The sequence below is a fragment of the Asterias rubens genome, chromosome 1, assembly GCF_902459465.1.
Source record: "Asterias rubens chromosome 1, eAstRub1.3, whole genome shotgun sequence".
NCBI classification, from domain to species: domain Eukaryota; kingdom Metazoa; phylum Echinodermata; class Asteroidea; order Forcipulatida; family Asteriidae; genus Asterias; species Asterias rubens.
The window spans coordinates 13451158-13469688 of NC_047062.1; the positions used below are offsets into that span (position 1 = coordinate 13451158).

Sequence of the window (18531 nt, forward strand, 5' to 3'; positions counted from 1 at the left end):
GTGGCAGCATACTTACAAGGATTGTCAATAATGACGTAGTTCTGAACAATGAACCTCATAAGTCTGCTGCCACCTAGCGTCCTAATTATGACGATAGTCTGCAAGTTTTCATGACATGACTTGAGGCACTTAGTCTTTACTCGAGTTTCGTAAGGCTGAACAAGCTGTAACTGTCACTGCACGGGGGATCAGAGATACATGCCATCCACCGAACGCATGTCAAATTAACAGCAGTTAGGAAAACATGCAAAGGCACCAAGACAATTGCCAATGTGATGAGGTCAAAATCCTATGGACAAGTTAGTGACATTAAACTGCACAGTGACATATGTGCTTTCATTGCTTCATTGGCTCGGCGGGCCAAGATTTGGGCCAGTGATCACCTATTGGTCAGCAGTGGTCATTATGAGGAAATCCCTTTACATCATTTATTTACTAGTGATGTTTCCAAATTTGGTCAACATTGTCAAATAGTGGTCAGAATGAACATTTTGCAAAGTGATTCTCTACAGCTGGTTGTAACCTATTGGTTCATTGTCAGTGGTCCGAGTCCCACTTGGGGTGTACACGAATTTTGGTCAGTGGTAACTTCGGTCAGTAAGGGTAATTTTATGAAGAAAAAAAAATCCCATCTGCGTCATTTCAACGTTTTCAATTAAATTCATAGGGCTGGTGTTATGTGATTGACGCACATAATGTCACCGTGTGGTTGAACGGTTGTAGACTGAAGGACTTGCAGTCACAAGGTTGTTGATTCGAATGCAACCGAAGCTTATAACCTCTGTCGTCTGGCTACTAAAATATTTGTTGAATTTTGCAATTTATATCATTACGTTCATAAACAACTATTTATATAAAAAAGAGATTGACTGCAGACATCCCGAGTTCTTGAGGGAATTATTATACAAACAATGTTTTTTTAAACAAACAAAGAAACACCCCAACCATACCACAGTTCTTTCCCATGCATAACACGAAATGGTCCAATACCCACCAACGTTGTGCTGGGTGGTAATCACGGAATAATCATAGGCCATGGGCCATGGGCCAAAAAGGGAGATCTATACATCAAAATGTTGGGGCTTTTACAGATCCATTGAAGGCCAGGCTGCTGAAGTACAACCACACAACAAACACCATAATCAGAAGTCATCATGAGGTGTATCCGAGTAGACGTGCCTGGCGAACCGCTCAAACTCCACAATGAACCGATTCCAGAGGCCCCTGATACCGGTGCAGTAGTCAAGGTAAAGTCCAGGGAGACAGCTAACTTTAACTTTTACAAACGAAAAAATGGGTCAAAGTTCTAACCTCAAAGACCTCAAAGTAAAATAGTTTGGACTGAAATGTTTTGCAACGTATGCTTATAACCAATAGACTACTGTTATAAAGCTGATTGTTTTAATTGTCATCGAACAGTTTCTGCTCATCATTGTACTTATTAAAATGTTGGAAGCGAAGTTGCTTTATGACTAAATTTGCAACCTGTTTTTAATGGTTTAAAGGCAGTGGACACTATTGGTAATTACTCAAAATAACGATCATCATAAAACCTTTCTTGAGTACGAGTATTGGGGAGAGGTTGATAGTGTAAAACATTGTGAGAAACAGCTCCCTCTGAAGTGACGTAGTTTTCGAGAAATCAGTAATTTTCCACGAATTTGAACAGCTCCCTCTGAAGTGACGTAGTTTTCGAGAAATCAGTAATTTTCCTCGAATTTGATTTCGAGACCTCAAGTTTAGAACTTGAGGTCTCGAAATCAAGCATCAGAAAGCACACAAATTCGTGTGACGGAGGGTGTTTTTTCTTTCATTATTATCTCGCAACTTCGACGACCGATTGAGCTCAAATTTTCACAGGTTTGTTATTTTATGCATATGTTGAGATACGCCAACTGTGAAGACTAGTCTTTGACAATTACCAATAGTGTTCACTAGACGCATAATGGTGTGTCGATGTTATAGCATATGAACAAAATGACCTGCATATAGCGAACAGAACTTATCATAATTATACCTAATAATTTAATAACTTTTCAAAGTTTGATCACAATTATTGTTAATACAGGTGTCCTACTGTGGAATGTGCCATTCTGATGTCCATTTTTGGGAAGGAGGTTACGCCCTCAGCAATGGGCAGACAATGCGATTTGAGGGCAGGCCAGGCTTTAAGTACCCGTGTGCACCAGGTAAAATCGTAAGCATTTTGGGAGTTGTATGTCCCATTTCCAATATCGATGTGCAAAATAGACATTCACTGTACAAACCATAATAATGTGAATTTCCTATACGTGAATGTCAGATGTACAATATCGATGTGCAAATAGACATTCACTGTACAAAATCAGGTGAATCTCCACTATCCAATTTCGATGACAAGGTACAAACCTATTTGAATGTCAAATGTCCAATATTGATGTGCAAGGTAGGTAGACACTCACTGTAGAAAAATAATGTGAATGTCCGTCCAATGATTATCACATTAGCTTGATCCTTCAATAACGTTTTGCACACGTCGCGTTATCATCCAAATGTTTCGCACACCCATTATAGCGTTTTTGGGGCTGTCCTTTAAAAACTGACTAGGGGCCTAAGATTTCGCCAAGGTCAATGATCATACATAGATAAATAGATTATATTTATTATTATCTCTGTATAGGCCTACTGGGGAAATTAAACCCTGACAAAGAACAATTGTATGCAAATTCAGTCAATCAGTAGGGCCTACAGTCAAAAAAAAAAAAAAAAAAAAAAAAAAAAAAAAGGAATACAACTTAAATTCACAATCTACACAAAACAGCAAGAAGACAATTGTGATAATAAAGGATGATCCAAGCCAGCCACACGACAGGAAATTCTTCCTGCAGGGAAGCTGAACGAACGCACCCTGAATAAGCCACGTTGGAGTTCCGACTGCACATGCGTGACCTGACCTTCGCGACCGTTATGGAAGATAAACAAGGGCGCACAGTGCATTGTACATGTACATGTTGTACACACATCAAGCACTGCCTCGCCAGCTAGCTGTCGACCGCACTATGTACATGGTACATGTTCACTGTACTCCGCCGTCTGTAACCTGTGCAAAATTCCTTTTGGTCCTTGCTCTATGGATTATTCTACCCAACAAGGCCGAGTCTTGACAATAATTCCATCATGGTAAGAAACTTAATAGATATTAAAAAACCACAAGTGAACATCGTAATAATTAATGATCAGAAATGACAATCAACTGGGTCAATTTATGTCTATTTTTTCGAGTGAATTTCACCATGAACAGTTCACTGTCTGTAGTTTATCATGTATTGCAAGATGGATTCGGTTTCTGCGGAGTGTTAAAAAAAACTAAGTATCTAGGCCCCACTGCACAGTTCAGAATACCACACTGTTCTGTGCACAAAAACATTTGTTAATGAGTAAATTGATGGATTCGGTTTCTGCAGAGTGTTAAAAAAAACTAAGTATCTAGGCCCCACTGCACAGTTCAGAATACCACACTAATCTGTGCACAAAAACATTTGTTAATGAGTAAATTGAAAAATTGAATAGGTAGGTACTACTATTTAAAGACAGTGGACACTATTGGTAATTGTCAAAGACCAGCTTCTCACTTGGTGTATCTCAACATAATGCATGAAATAACAAACCTGTGAAAATTTGAGCTCGATCGTTCGTCGGAGTTGCGAGTAGATAACTATGACAGAAAAACACCCTTGTCATCACACGAAGTTGTGTGCCTTCAGATGCTTGATTTCGAGACCTCAATTTCTAAACTTGAGTTCTCGAAACCAAATTCGTGGAAAATTACTTCTTTCTCAAAAACTACGTCACTTCAGAGGGAGCAATTTCTCACAATGTTTTATACTATCAACCACTCCCCCTTACTCGTTACCAAGTGAGGTTTTAATAACTATTTTGAGTAATTACCAATAGTGTCCACTGCCTTTAAAGGTACATGCGATATTTTTGTTCAGGTCAAAACAAATAGATATACTCAAACAAACACAAATTTAAATTAGTGTTCTGTGGTAGGAATGCACAAACAGTTATTTAAAGCCATTGGACACCTTCGGAACAGAACAAAAATAGAAGTTCACAGATTTACAAATAATTTACAGGGTTTACAGAAGGTAATTGTGTAAGACTTCTCTTGAAATATTTCCATGAAATGCCTTGACTTTTCGAGAAAACATTGAAATAATATCAATTATCGATAACGAGAATTACGAATTTATTTTAAACACATGTCATGACACTGCGAAACGTCCGGAAACAATGGTGGGTTTCCCGTTATTTTCGCCCGACTCCGATGACCAAATGAGCCTTAATTTTCACAGGTTTGTTATTTTATATATAAGTTGTGATGCCCGAAGTGTGGGCTTGGACAATACTGTTTACCGAAAGTGTCCAATGGCTTTTACTCACACTGCTCTACCTTCTTTAACAGATTGATAGCATCATTTGCTGAGATAATGAGGATATGTGCTGTCACCACCTGCAGTAACAGTACCTTTCATCTTGAAAAGTGGAAACAAAGACAATGTATAAAACATGGATGCCATTTTGGTTTTGGAGCTTGCGATTGTGAGCCTCCTTTCTATCTGTATACATTCCCAACTGAGAGACGTGATGCTGATGCGAGACGCCGTTGGATCAAGCTAATCAATAGGAAAGATCCAAAAACAAACGAGAACTGGGTTGCAAAATCATTTGATCGGGTGTGCTCTAGACACTTTCCCGATGGCAGGCCGACAGCAGCACATCCAGACCCTTGTCTGTACCTTGGGTATGAACCTAGTCCAGGCCCACCCTCTACTTTAAGACGCCCGCCTACTAATTCACCGCTCAATCCAGCCACAGAACATAAAAGGAGAAAGAAGTTGGATTCTGGAGAAATCGTCTTAGCACAGCAGGGTGAACTTGACGTCGATTATGCTCAATACACATTTTCCCATGACCACAACTACACATGCAACTGCCAGTCAAACTGTGAATGCCCAGGATGTGCCACCACCAAAAAAGGAAAAATACAAAGTCTGGAGAAAAGAGTCCGGGAACTTCATGACCTTGTTGCTTTGAAAGTAACGTCGAAGAGAAAGCCTCAACATAAGAAGCTGTTGCAAACGCCATCCTATACCTCAACAAATAATGATCTAGGTGCAGACCTATGCTAGTAGTACCGATGGGTGACTTTGGAACGCTAGGTAGCACCAGTAACTTTCCCTTGTTTGCGTAGTTCTGAGCACGTGCACATTACCGAGACTAATGGATTTACCTGGTAAAAGTCTGCTGCCATAGCATCACAAAAGTCCCCCATTCGGATACAGTGTGAGGCCGTGTCCGAAACGTCGACTTTGGCTACAGCTTCGGCTAGATCGCTAATCGCTTGCTCGCTACCCCATTAGCGTGTATTGTGGCAGTTGTTATTGAAAATAACTTGCATTTTGATGCTGTCGGTTTTTTGTTTGTTAACGTTATCCTTGAATTATGGTTTTAATAAAAAGACTCATTGAGAAATTGTAAATTCGCAAATCTTGTTTCTTTTAAGAGTTTTTTTTTAAAGCTGCACTTCACGTTTGGCCATAAAGGACATGCACTAAAAATAATGGTGATTATTGTAATCCCTAAAGTAGACGGACGATCGCGGTGGACGAACTTCGTATTCCTCCTGGGGTCGATTCCACAAAGTGGTCCTAACTTAGGACTAGTCCTCGGTCTGTTTAGCAGTTATTAAAAACTTGAGGCTAGTTCTGAGTTAGGACGAGCCGACATAGGACTATTCTTAACTCTCTGTAAAACCAACCCCTGGGTGATGACCTTTATTCAGGCTTTGAATAAGCCTATTCGGAATTGCAGCTGCGCATGTCTGTATACTGCTGACAACGCAATTTGTTTCTCTCCCGTGACCTTTTGACAATACCCGCTGGTATTGTCAAAAGGTCAGGAAAGATATACCAATTGCGTTGTCGCCAGTAACAGACATGCGCAGCTGCAATTTCGAAGAGGCTTATTGATACGCCGGTTTGAAATAGGCCTATCTGCAGGTTCCCCAAGGTTGTTATGCTATGCGTTTTAAGTTAGCGACCTCGGTAGGGTGTTCTTTGTGCTGCCATTATTCAATTGAATTCAATGCAACGTTTTTTTTCACATCATCAAAAAAAGTACAGTCAATAGTTGTGGGAGGCACGTTTAACCATAGAGTAAGGAGTCTCTGTCCTTACTCTATGGTTTAACAAACGGGCTGGTCAACAGCCAACAAAACGAAACTAAACAACAGCTTTACAGAAAACGAAACAAAATAGTACATACACAATATTAAGGGATTACTGCAGTGAACCCGAACAGCCTTGTCTGACCATAGGGGCGCAAACTGATGCTGTGAACCTATGATCACAGCATTAGGTTGTGCCTCTTATGGCCATCAGACAACCGTTGAACTTTTTAAAAGAGTCGAGAGGGTCCAGTTTAATAAAAAAAAACATATGGATATCTCGATTGATACCGAGGCTATACTCGGATTGGCAGGTCAGCCGTTTGAATTTGTTATTAGCTACCCCATTGAGGAATGACCCCCTTGAAAAACGTTTCATTAAATCCCGTTACTTTCTCCCTTGTCCAGGGCATGAAATCTGTGGGACTGTGTTCTCATTGGGTAAGAGCGCCACCAGCGACAGCGCCAAGCTAGGAGACCAAGTGGTTGTATATCCCTGGATATACTGCAACTCATGCCGCGCATGCCGAACCGGATACAACAACTCTTGCGACTGCGAAGATGTGCCACCTGTCTACCTTGGACTGACGCAAGATGGCGGGTATAATAAGTTCCGAAATGTTTTGAGCTGTTACCTCGAAATAAGTTATACCTGAATCTTTTAAGACATAGGCAAATAACATAGCTCATTCACGAATCCCATTTTATTCAAATAAAAAACGGTCATCTAAATTGTGTCTAGGTAAGGACTGTTTAAGCACTTTGAACTGTTGCAAAATGTCTGGTTTAAAAAAAAACGCCATAATTTAAAACACAACCAGAATTCGTTGTCACAAAAAACACTACGACCGAAACCTATCTTTAAAAAAGTATGGCGAAAATTGTCAAGAAGATTTTTAGTACACATAATTCCGAAAGAAACTTCTCTAGGACAAGTTGAGAGATTTATATTCCCATCATGGTGTATTATTCTCATCACATGGCTGTTTCAAATAGGCTTTGCAAGTCCTTACCATATATTATACTTGTCCATTGTTTTGTCTTGTTATGACAGTTTTGCAGACTATGTTGTTGTGCCGGACGTAAGGTATCTGGTCACCTTTCCGATGTCCATCCCTCTACCAATAGCTAGCCAACTTCCATGCAGTGGCCTGACAGCATTTAATGCCGTCGACGAAGGGGTGGAATTTGTTAAGTCAACCATGGAAATCAAAGGTAGTTTGATTGTTAACCCAATGGTAATAATAAACTTCTGACCCGCGAGTTTTTATAGTGTCGCCCTTGAAGGCACTGGACACTGTTGGTAATTACTCAAAATAAATGCTAGCACCACAACTTACTATAAGGTAACGAGCAATGGAGAGCTGTTGTTAGTATAAAAAGAGAAACGGCTCCCTCTGAAGTAACGTGGTTTTCGTTAAAGAAGTAATTTCTCAGTAAAATATTTGAATTGTTTTCGTGACCTCCCGCGTGAGGTCTCGAAGTCACGCATCAGCCTTTTGAAAGCACACAACTTCGCGTGACAAGAGTGATTTTTCTTTCATTATTATCTCGCAACTTCGAAGACCAATTAAGTTTAAAAATATACAGGTTTGTTATTTTGTGCATAGTTGATATGGGCCAAGTGAGGAGACTGGTCTCTGACAACTACGAAAGGTGTCCAGTGTCTTTAAATTTCACTCAATATTCTGGCAACCAATGATCGTGATGCCTTGCCTATACGAATGTTGATTTATTACGATGTGAAATGTTTCCAAGTTTTGCTATGTCTTATACCTTTCTGTATCCACTTTTAGGCAACTGTTGTGTTGTGGTTTTTGGAGCCGGTGGTCTTGGTCAGTGGGGAGTACGTTTTGCCAGAGCGCTCTACCCACCGGAAACTCAGATCATTTGTGCTGATATCAAGGTATTGTATCTAGTGTAGAAGTATAAACCAAAAAATGAGAAAGCTCAACTAAAATACACCCCCTGTTTATTTCCTAAATCCATCCCATAAACAGGAGACTATAGTTTAGGACCAAAGAAACAGGTCTCGCATGGTAAGGACCGATTATCGTCCAATAACATTAACAGTGGCTTCTTATAATAGACTGGTCCCCTGTCTTTGAATTCATTTGATACTTCATTGGATATTCGTGCAATGACGTAGGCCCTATAAGCTTTCTATCTGTGTTTGCATTGGTCCAAGATGACGTTTTGCAGCTGCACTTTTGGTTGCTAATCTATATGAGGTGAAATGGGAAGATGGACGGGGAATAACCTACAAGCTTGAGGCCACTGTCTGGCGTAAATCACTAGCCTCGAAGTGTGACGTAAGATGTTCAGGCTACTTATAACAGCATTCAAATCCGTTATAATCCGCTATACAATATTCAAGGACCATGCCCAATGAATATTCATCCACTCTCCTCGATCCTCTCTCTTTGCAGCAAGATTCATTGGATGCAGTCACCAGTGACGTCAAGGACGTTGTTCCAATTCTAACCCGGAACCAGACTACTGAGGAAACTGTCCAGCGAGTTAAAACCACCTCAGTCAGTGGCAAGGGAGTCGATCTCGTCTTGGACTTTGTTGGACTTACTCCAACTTTTAGTGTCGCAAAGAGCTCATTGCTTGTGGTAAGAAAGGGGAATCTTGCTGATATGTTGGGTGTCATTTTTATTGATATAGATCTAATATTTTTGGGGGGAGGAGGGTTTATATTTGAGGTAAACACAATGATGGATCAAGGATGTCGTGAAACTGAAGAGAAACATAAGTTGGCCTATAGACATCATTTCAATTGTCTGACTGAAAATGTGTCAAAACACACATTGTCACATTGTCAAACACACTGAAAAGGAAAAAATAAGGATGCATTTTTGTTTGTTCGTGATTTGAAGTCAAGGATAATTAATAACAATAATTTAACAAAAACAAACTTAAAATAAAAACAATTAACTGTAGAGCTTTATGTGAAACTCTCAAGGCGCTTTAAACAAAATAAAAGAACCCACTCGAAAGAGAAATGACGATAACAAGACTGTTTTTAATAAAGATATGGAATGAGAACGATTGCTCATCAGTTAGGCTTGATTCAAGTCCCGTCCTCGTGCGGGAGGTCCCTAAGCATATGCCCGCCGCCGTGGTCCCGAGAATGCAGAACAGGTTGAACATCACAAAACACTAGTTTTCTGAGATTGGCACGGGATTTGGACTTGGGTCAAGTCTACTGCTCAGTGTTCCTAATATATTGACCAGTTCTTTCGATGGTCCTTACATAAAACCTTTTCATTTTGTATGTATAGCTTGGTCGGTACCACGTTGTAGGTCTGCTTGGCGGGCAGGCGAACTTCCCTTTGCCTGATATGGTCTTGAATGGGATAACTATGCGTGGTCTCGCCATTGGCAGCTTCGTGCAGTTCAGGAAACTTTTGAAGCTACTTGAAAAAGAGCCGGTAAGTCGCTTTGGGGTTTTCGCATGGGGCTCGATTTCATCAAGCCTGCAAGCACAAAAACTTGCTCACCACAGAAAAGTACTGCTTAATAGAAATAGGTTACCAGTCAAAATTACATTAAGTTTACGTTGTTGTTACTTAATGTTTGCTTAGCAAATAAATATTGTCAAGCAGTATTTTTTACAGCTTTATGAAATTGGCACCGCATCACTCCCTTTTATTTTGAACATCTCAACAAATATTATGTTGTTTCGCAAAGGCGTCTGTGTGCAAAAATAAAAAATATTTTTGGGGGTGAAAAAGAAACCCTGTATACAAATATAAGTCATGAAATATTGATACCACTTCTTGTTCTGTTTCCTTTTCTCATAGTCTGTATGCACCGGCCTCCCGTATTCAGTGCATCCCCTGGCAGAGGCCCAAGAAGTCATGCAGCAGCTCGTCCATGGCAAGGTGACCGGGCGAGCCGTTTTACGATGTGGCGAAGACTAGCAATCATGATCAGTACCCGCCCTGTTTCGTTGGCATACGGTTAGCGCAGCGACGACTTTTAGTGGCTCTGACGTCATCATCACTCGCTGCGCATTTTATGACGTTTTACACTAAGTGTAAAAGTTTTCTAGACGCTAGTAAAGCGGCACTACACGTAAATAAAAAACGACTTATTAAACTCACTTAAAGTCTGCAATGTCCTCCAATTTTTTAGGGGAAAAAAGTAATTTACTAACAGACAGATACTGTAAGGTCCCTTATATTTCATTATTGAGGTTTGCTTTCTCTGGTGATGTTTTAGTGTTGTTTGTCTGTTTTGCCATTTGCCAATATTGCGCTGCGCCCTCTGCAGCTTTTTGAAAACGTTACCGTGCGCCAACGAAACCGCGCTGGAGTCGTTGTTAAGGACTTTCATCACACGACATCAGGTGGAACGAGATGACATTAAGGGTATTGGTCACTAACAGCTTACAAGAGTAATTTGAATGATTTGAGTTTAAGGCTAATGTTGGTGCTAAATAAAAGTGTTTCCCGAGTGGTGCGTTTGGGGGTGATGTGCCACATTTCGATTTGATTTGATAGAGGACGGCAACGAGTCTTTCCTGTTTAAATTTTAAGTATATTAAAGTTGTCATGGACTTTCACATAAATTTCAAAGTTCACTTTGTTATAAAATCTCTACTTTAATATTTGTTTATGTCTTATTATAAACTGTACACAAACAAACTATAGATACTCCTAACCAGAAAAGCAAACAGACACTGCGTGTTTGTGTAGCCTACCGTCATTCCATGGGCGGAATACGTGTCATCCATTATTTTGCCATATTTAATATTGGAGTCCAATGTGGATAACTGTGCAGTGGATGCTTCGCAGCGTCATTCCCAGAATGATCGTTCCCCTGCCAGTTTGTCATAACAGGGCAAGGTTGCGTCACGGTGGACAAGGTTGGTGCTACATGGAGTCGTCCACTTCTTTTTTTAGAAGAGTGTTGGTGTACATGTTATCGTTTCTTTTTCACTGTGCTGAAAAAAAACACACCAAAATGACAAAGATCTCTAAGTTGGGTTATTTCTATTGGAAATATTGAATGCATTTCGTTGGTGCTCTGTTGCAGAATATAATCACTTGGTGAAGTCTAGCCTTTCTATTTCATTCGGCTTAGCCTCGTGGAACGGAATGACTTCAATGGAATGATTGTCCAGATTTCAAGTCAGGATTATTTGTGCAACAATGCACCCATGCATCAAATAACTGTATATTAAATATCTACTATATGAATATGTAAACTGTATATCATTACGTGCTCTGATAGCGAATTCCAACACTTTCACTGCAATTATTTCTACTTTATTTGCATTTCCACCAACTTTCCATTAAGGATTAATTTTACCGAATTTTGAAAATCTTCTAATAAATCAGCCAAACGACCATGTTGTTTCGTTTATTACCTCAGTGATTAATCACGATGATACAAATTAATATTGTGACGGATGGACTTTCATCAAAATTTCTTTAAAAAGTACATATTTCAAAACGTCTGAATACAAACACGTTATTTCTCTTGCACTGTCAGGCAATTCAAGATGATACCAAATGGCAGGTCGCTGTGAGCCCACTAGCACTACTGACTTTTAAAGTCGGAAATCTTTGCGATTCTTTTTTGCGGTTATGGTTGATTTGGTTGTCTACATTAAAACGCGACTGCGTCCGTTAAAGATGCGTGATTGCTACCAAACTGAAGTTCCGTAAGGTTTTTTTATTTTGATAAATTGCAAACAACAACTAATTTTGCGAGTTATATTAAAATCGCATTATATAGGCTTGCCCATGCCCTCAGAGTCGAAACGTCAGGCCAATTGTTTGTATTTGGTTGGGAGGCAGTTTGCGACAGCTAATTCTATTTTCTCACCCAAAAATTATTCAGACATTTCCATAAATTCCACATTCGTTCACGCGACCTCACCAAATAGAATGGATAATGGAAAGTTATCCTTGGCCAGGTCTGCATGGGTTGGTCATTTTTTTTACGGTGACCCCGTTATTCTTGTCACACACTCCACCGTTCAACGCAGTTTTTGAATGCATTCAGTCATCATGAGATGTGTACGAGTAGACGTGCCTGGCGAACCGCTCAAACTGCACTACAATGAACCGATTCCAGAGGCCCCTGATGCCGGTGCAGTAGTTAAGGTAAAATCCAGTAGTGAGTGACGGTAAAATTTATAATATTATTTTTACAGACAAAAACATGTCAGTAAAGTTCTCCTAAAGTCCTACCAGGTATAGCCATAAATAGTGCCAACACGCTATAGACTCCCTCCTCGTCTTGGCCCTACGCATTATCTAGGGCACGGAAGCGCACTCTTATACCAGTAAAATGTAACAACAGGACGAGAAAATGGCGTTTAAAGTCGAAAGCTTTTTCAAACTTCCCCACAAAACTTTCAGGATACTTTCAACTAGCTTGTACAGTGGACACTTGATTTAGAACTTTATTAGGGGAGTGTGCTTCCCTGCAGACCAGCATAAGGAGCACAGCTACAGTTTTGACGAGAATACGATAGTGGCATTAAATTGGTTCCGGGCTAAACATCCAAGCTGGCTGAACAAGCCAGAACTATGAAAAGTAGCATTTTGACAAGTAGTTATAATGACACAATCTGAGTCATACAAACATGTAAAGCTAGGGCAGCGCGTGACGGTGTCAGATGCAATTGTGTCCGCATATGCAATATTGCCCGCTCCGGACACTTTTACTTATGCAATCGTGTCCGGGGTTACTGAGACATGTAATTAAAAATAAAACCGGGGGACGTTCTCATTGGTACAGGTGTCCTACTGTGGAGTGTGCCACACTGACGTCCATTTTTGGGAAGGAGGTTACACCCTCAGCAAGGGACAAACAATGCGATATCTGGACAGGCCAGGCTTCAAGTACCCATGTGTACCAGGTAAAATCGCCTTCAGTTCGATATGATCTTTAAAATGTCTGTATTTTACGAAAGTGCATTCGGGTTCCCGTTACAGAAAACAAAGTTGCAACCAGACCGAATGTTCTATTCGATTAGTTGTTATTTTTGTGCACACCTGTGACTATTTTTAATCGACGCTGCTTATTTAAATTGCTTTGAATAATCGTTGAGTTTGCTCGAATTAGTGTCCAAAATAAAACAAAATTATACAGTTATTTTAAATACCACGCATCAACATAATTTGTATGTCATCATTGTTATCTGGTATCTTTGCCCCATTGTTGCTATCTTGACCCATATATTTTTAATAAACCAATAATTATATAACAACAACCCGTGAATGTGCACATTGCTCTTCAACAGCTCATCACATTTTTTGTTTTTACCGCAAACCAAATTATGCATTGAGGTGTTGAGCACATTTAAAATCTCATGACTTCTGTCGGCTTTATTTAGGACATGAAGTTTGCGGAGTCGTGTTCTCTTTGGGTAAGAACGCCACCAACGACGGTGATTTGAAGCTCGGAGACAAAGTGGTCGCGTACCCCTGGTTCTACTGCAACTCATGCCGCGCATGCCTTAATGGATACAACAACTCTTGTGATGAAGTGCCACCAAGCTATCTTGGGATGACGCAAGATGGCGGGTATAACTCATTGTCACTTTGCACTATTTATAGCTGCGTGTCAATGATTGGCCCTTTACGAAACAACGGCTCCAGATTCGGCTTTAGGCTAGCTCGGTACCGTATATGATGTCCAAACTAAAACGAAATCCATAACTCACAGCTTTTTGAGTAAAATGTAGGCTCTTTTATTTAGAATTAACGGACATACATCTACAAACATTTCCAGATTTATTGTGAAACTATGCTGTCTCCCCATTTTACACTGTACCCCGAACGGGTTTCAACAGCGAGACCCCGACCGTAACAGAAATCCGTTTAAACATGCGTGCATTCAAATTCGCCACGAGGTTAAAAGGCAGTGGACACTATTGGTTATTATTCAAAATAATTATCAGCATAAAACCTCACTTGGTAACGAGTAATGGGGAGAGGTTGATAGTAAAAAACATTGTGAGAAACGGCTCCCTCTGAAGTGACGTAGTTTTTGGGAAAGGAGTAATTTTCCACGAATTTGATTTCGAGACCTCAAGTTTACAATTTGAGGTCTCGAAATCAAGCATCTGAAAGCACACAACGTCGTGTGACAAGAGTGTTTTTTATTGCATTCATATCTCACAACTTCGACGACCAATTGAGCTCAAATTTTCACAGGTTTGTTATTTTATGCATATGTTAAGATACACCAAGTGAGAAGATTGGTCTTTGACAATTACCAATAGTGTACACTGCCTTTAAGTGAATGAGCATGACGTTGGTTTATAGCAGTTATGCGATTAGTCGACATTGCCGTCATACCTATGTATTTTGTTTATAACTTGTCAAAGAAGATTTTTGTTACACATAATTCCGAAAGAAACTTCTCTAGGACAAGTTGAGCGATTTATATTCCCATCATGGTGTATTATTCTCATCACATGGCTGTTTCAAACAGGCTTTGCAAGTCCTTACCATATATTATACTTGTCCATTGTTTTGTCTTGTTATGACAGTTTTGCAGACTATGTTGTTGTGCCGTACGTAAGGTACCTGGTCACCTTTCCGATGTCCATCCCTCTACCAATAGCTAGCCAACTTCCATGCAGTGGCCTGACAGCATTTAATGCCGTCGACGAAGGGGTGGAATTTGTTAAGTCAACCATGGAAATCAAAGGTAGTTTGATTGTTAACCCAATGGTAATAATAAACTTCGCCCAGTTTATGTAAAAACTGATAGTGATACAGTTAATTTATGAAAGAAGCCTATGTATTCACATGCATATGTTCTCAAAATATTTAACAGACACTCAAAACAACGATCCCCATTGGCATCACTTGTTGTCTTGAAAGGCTATACGGTGCAGGATGCCAATCTAAAAACACCGGGGTCAGAATTGACAAGTATGAACGCTCTTATTGCGACAAACATGCAACGACTTGTCCAGAAGGCTAGGGTGTTATTTATGATCTTGTACACCATTATAGCTAATGCTCTATGTCTTACACTGACACAGAAACGGGTCAGGCTCCACGGGACCCAGACTCCGGGCCGATTCTGACCCGCGAGTTTTTATAGTGTCGCCCTTGAAGGCACTGGACACTGTTGGTAATTACTCAAAATAATTGCTAGCACAACAACTTACTATAAGGTAACGAGCAATGGAGAGCTGTTGTTAGTATAAAAAGAGAAACGGCTCCCTCTGAAGTAACATGGTTTTCGAGAAAGAATTAATTTCTCAGTAAAATAGTTGAGGTCTCGAAGTCACGCTTAAATAAAAACTTTTAAATTAAAGATGTGTAACAAAACAAGAACAAGGCCCTTTAAAGGCAGTGGACACTATTGGCAATTACTCAAAATAATTAGTAGCATAAAACCTTATTTATTAACGAGCAATGGAGAGCGGTTGATAGTATAAAACATTGTGAGAAACGGCTCCCTCTGAAGTAAAGTGGTTTTCGATGATTTCGAGACCTCAGAATTAGATTTTAAGGTCCCTGAATCAAGCATCTGAAAGCACACAACTTCGTGTGACAAGAGTGATTTTTCTTTCATTATTATCTCGCAACTTCGAAGACCAATTAAGTTTAAAAAATATACAGGTTTGTTATTTTGTGCATAGTTGATATGGGCCAAGTGAGGAGACTGGTCTCTGACAACTACGAAAGGTGTCCAGTGTCTTTAAATTTCACTCAATATTCTGGCAACCAATGATCGTGATGCCTTGCCTACGAATGTTGATTTATTACGATGTGAAATGTTTCCAAGTTTTGCTATGTCTTATACCTTTCTGTATCCACTTTTAGGCAACTGTTGTGTTGTGGTTTTTGGAGCCGGTGGTCTTGGTCAGTGGGGAGTACGTTTTGCCAGAGCCCTCTACCCACCCGAAACTCAGATCATTTGTACTGATGTCAAGGTACGTGTACCATGGAGATTGCGAAGACATCTCAACTAAATACACTACAGTCATTACGTTAAAACAACCAAAACGGTCTCGCAGGAAAATTAGACATCGGCCACCCACTAATCATCCAAACTGAATTTCGATTACTCAACTATAATTAAGACAGACCAAACTAGAGTGGACAAGACCAAAGCTGTATGTTGTCAATGCATTGGATTTGCATCTTCTTCGTAGCCGTGAAGCGACTGGATTCAGAGACCACGCGAGTCGCGTGTGAATCTATCCAGTAGCGCTATTGAAAGATGTTCAAGCCACGAACGCATTGACAACAGGCTAGCAAAGCTGTTGTACATAATACAATCGTTCTAATTTGTTTTCAATCATGCTATAGGAAAGCAAAGTTAGCATGTTGGCGAAACTGTTTAAAAAAAGTTCTGATGAGAAAGTGCAACTGAAAAGAAGAAGTCAATTAATGACCACGCCCTAAATGATCTTTCTTTCATGTTTTGCAGCAAGAGTCCTTAGATGCAGTCACCAGTGACGTCAAGGACGTTGTTCCAATTCTAACCCGGAACCAGACTACCGAGGAAAGCGTCCAGCGAGTTAAAACCACCTCTGTCAGTGGAAAGGGAGTTGATCTCGTCTTGGATTTTGTTGGACTTTCAGAAACTTTCATTGTCGCAAAGAACTCCTTGAGAATGGTACATGTATTATGTTATGTTTACAAAAAAAAAGTAGGGTAGATGGCCTTACTTAGCTTTCGGTCCAAACCGGACATTATCCAGAAAAAGCGGGGAAATTATAGCCAATCAAATTGGGTGGCTAAGAACCAATAAGAGAGGTGAGGTAGTGAGGACAAAGGATGATCAGTATGAAATGATGGATTACTGGACCATACAAGTTGTAAATGTATTGTTGATAATAATGTTGATACACCATGTTTTAATATTTTATGGGTTTAGTTTAAAAACATGCATGAATAATGTAAAACAAAAAAGTAAGATTCGGAAGGCTTCCTTATTTCATTTGCTGTCTTGATACAAATAAAACAATTTATCAGCTTTATTCTAAACAGAAAGCACGAGGATTGCATATTTCACTGATGCAAATAAACCTTTCGTTGTGTTTGTATAAAGCTTGGTCGGTACCACGTGTGTGGACTCCTAGGCGGGCAGGCGGACTTCCCTTTGCCTGATATGGTCCTACATCGGATCCAGATGCACGGCATCAAAATCGGCAGCTTCGTCCAGCTCAAAAAACTCGTGAAGCTGCTGGAAAAAACGCCGGTAAATTGTTTTTGTTTTGTTAGTGTGTATTTGCCTGCTCACATTTCATCAAACCATTTAGGCCTGTATGAACCTTTTTCCGTTTTGAACTAATGTATTGGTTCTGGTTGCCAATTAAGGCTCACCACCCTAGCTACGGAATAAAGAACCAATATTATGAAGGAATGCTGATTCATTATATGAAATATTCACAAGGTTCCACCATCAGACCTGTCAGATGTTGGGTCTATTACCGTTTTCGCGAGTTTGTTTGTTTGTTTGTTTGTCTGTTGTTACTGTTATTTTTTGCTAAGCTGATGTCCCCGATCAAACAGACCTAGGCCAATTAATGATCACTGATGAGAAAGTACCATTTCGGGACCTAATTAATTTGCACTTTTATAAAGTCATGTACAAAACTTATTTCATGTGGACTAGCTGTGGATAGAGTAAAAAAAGACATAATGAGTGGACCAATTACATCAAAGAAGCTTCAAAAAGTTGTTTTATAATGAATAGAAGTTATTTTTATGATGTAACAAAGAAAGCATGAAACCACCAAAATAATGTTTTTTTTTTGTTTCCCGGTCGTAGTCTTTGTGCGCCAATCTCCCGTATTCAGTGCATCCCCTGGTAGATGCCCAAAGTGTTATGCATCAACTCATCGATGGTAAGGTGACCGGGCGAGCCGTTTTACGGTGCGGCGAGAGTGACGACTGCTAGCCTCAATCAGTACCCGTTCGTTGATTTTTATCGCACAAATAGTTTAAAGAAAAAATGACACCTTATTTGGAGCATGACTGGTCACTAAAGTAGTTTCAGTTGTATGGGTTTATCTATTTTTGTGGCGCATACTAAAATTGTACCCCAAGTGATGCTTCAACATAGTTGTCGCGGTTTCGTAGGTAGCTTTCAAAGTTTAGTTCCTTTTATAGCTAATTGGTAGTTATACCATAAAGCACATTATACCATAAAGCACACCAGCATCATATGCGGCAGACCGGTGTCGCGTGCAATTATGTCCTCTATGCAATACTATCCGGAGGACATATTTGCATGCAATAATGCCGCCGGACGGTTTTGCATATGCAATCGTGTCCGCCCGGACTCTGCTGCATAATGCAATTGTGTCCGCCCGGATACAT

General features: G+C 40.0%; 3 protein-coding genes across 3 annotated transcripts; all 3 read left to right on the plus strand.

The window, feature by feature from the left end:
• The first annotated feature begins 922 nt into the window (after window positions 1-922).
• LOC117299500 (alcohol dehydrogenase-like) lies at window positions 923-11574 on the plus strand. The gene is made up of 8 exons (XM_033783047.1): window positions 923-1247; window positions 2069-2189; window positions 6620-6812; window positions 7266-7426; window positions 8008-8117; window positions 8641-8829; window positions 9499-9648; window positions 10021-11574. The coding sequence occupies exons 1-8, from the start codon at window positions 1155-1157 to the stop codon at window positions 10138-10140; spliced, it is 1137 nt and encodes a 378-aa protein (XP_033638938.1). The 5' UTR covers window positions 923-1154; the 3' UTR covers window positions 10141-11574.
• On the plus strand, window positions 3040-5519 carry LOC117299508. The gene is made up of 2 exons (XM_033783058.1): window positions 3040-3159; window positions 4448-5519. The coding sequence occupies exon 2, from the start codon at window positions 4473-4475 to the stop codon at window positions 5172-5174; it is 702 nt and encodes a 233-aa protein (XP_033638949.1). The 5' UTR covers window positions 3040-3159; window positions 4448-4472; the 3' UTR covers window positions 5175-5519.
• A 663-nt stretch (window positions 11575-12237) lies between the features above and the next one.
• Window positions 12238-18459, plus strand: LOC117296319 (alcohol dehydrogenase-like). Its single transcript, XM_033779184.1, has 8 exons — window positions 12238-12333; window positions 12974-13094; window positions 13572-13761; window positions 14733-14893; window positions 16024-16133; window positions 16634-16822; window positions 17258-17407; window positions 17981-18459. Exons 1-8 carry the CDS (start codon window positions 12238-12240, stop codon window positions 18107-18109), a joined length of 1146 nt encoding a protein of 381 aa, XP_033635075.1. The 3' UTR covers window positions 18110-18459.
• The last annotated feature ends 72 nt before the right edge of the window (window positions 18460-18531 follow it).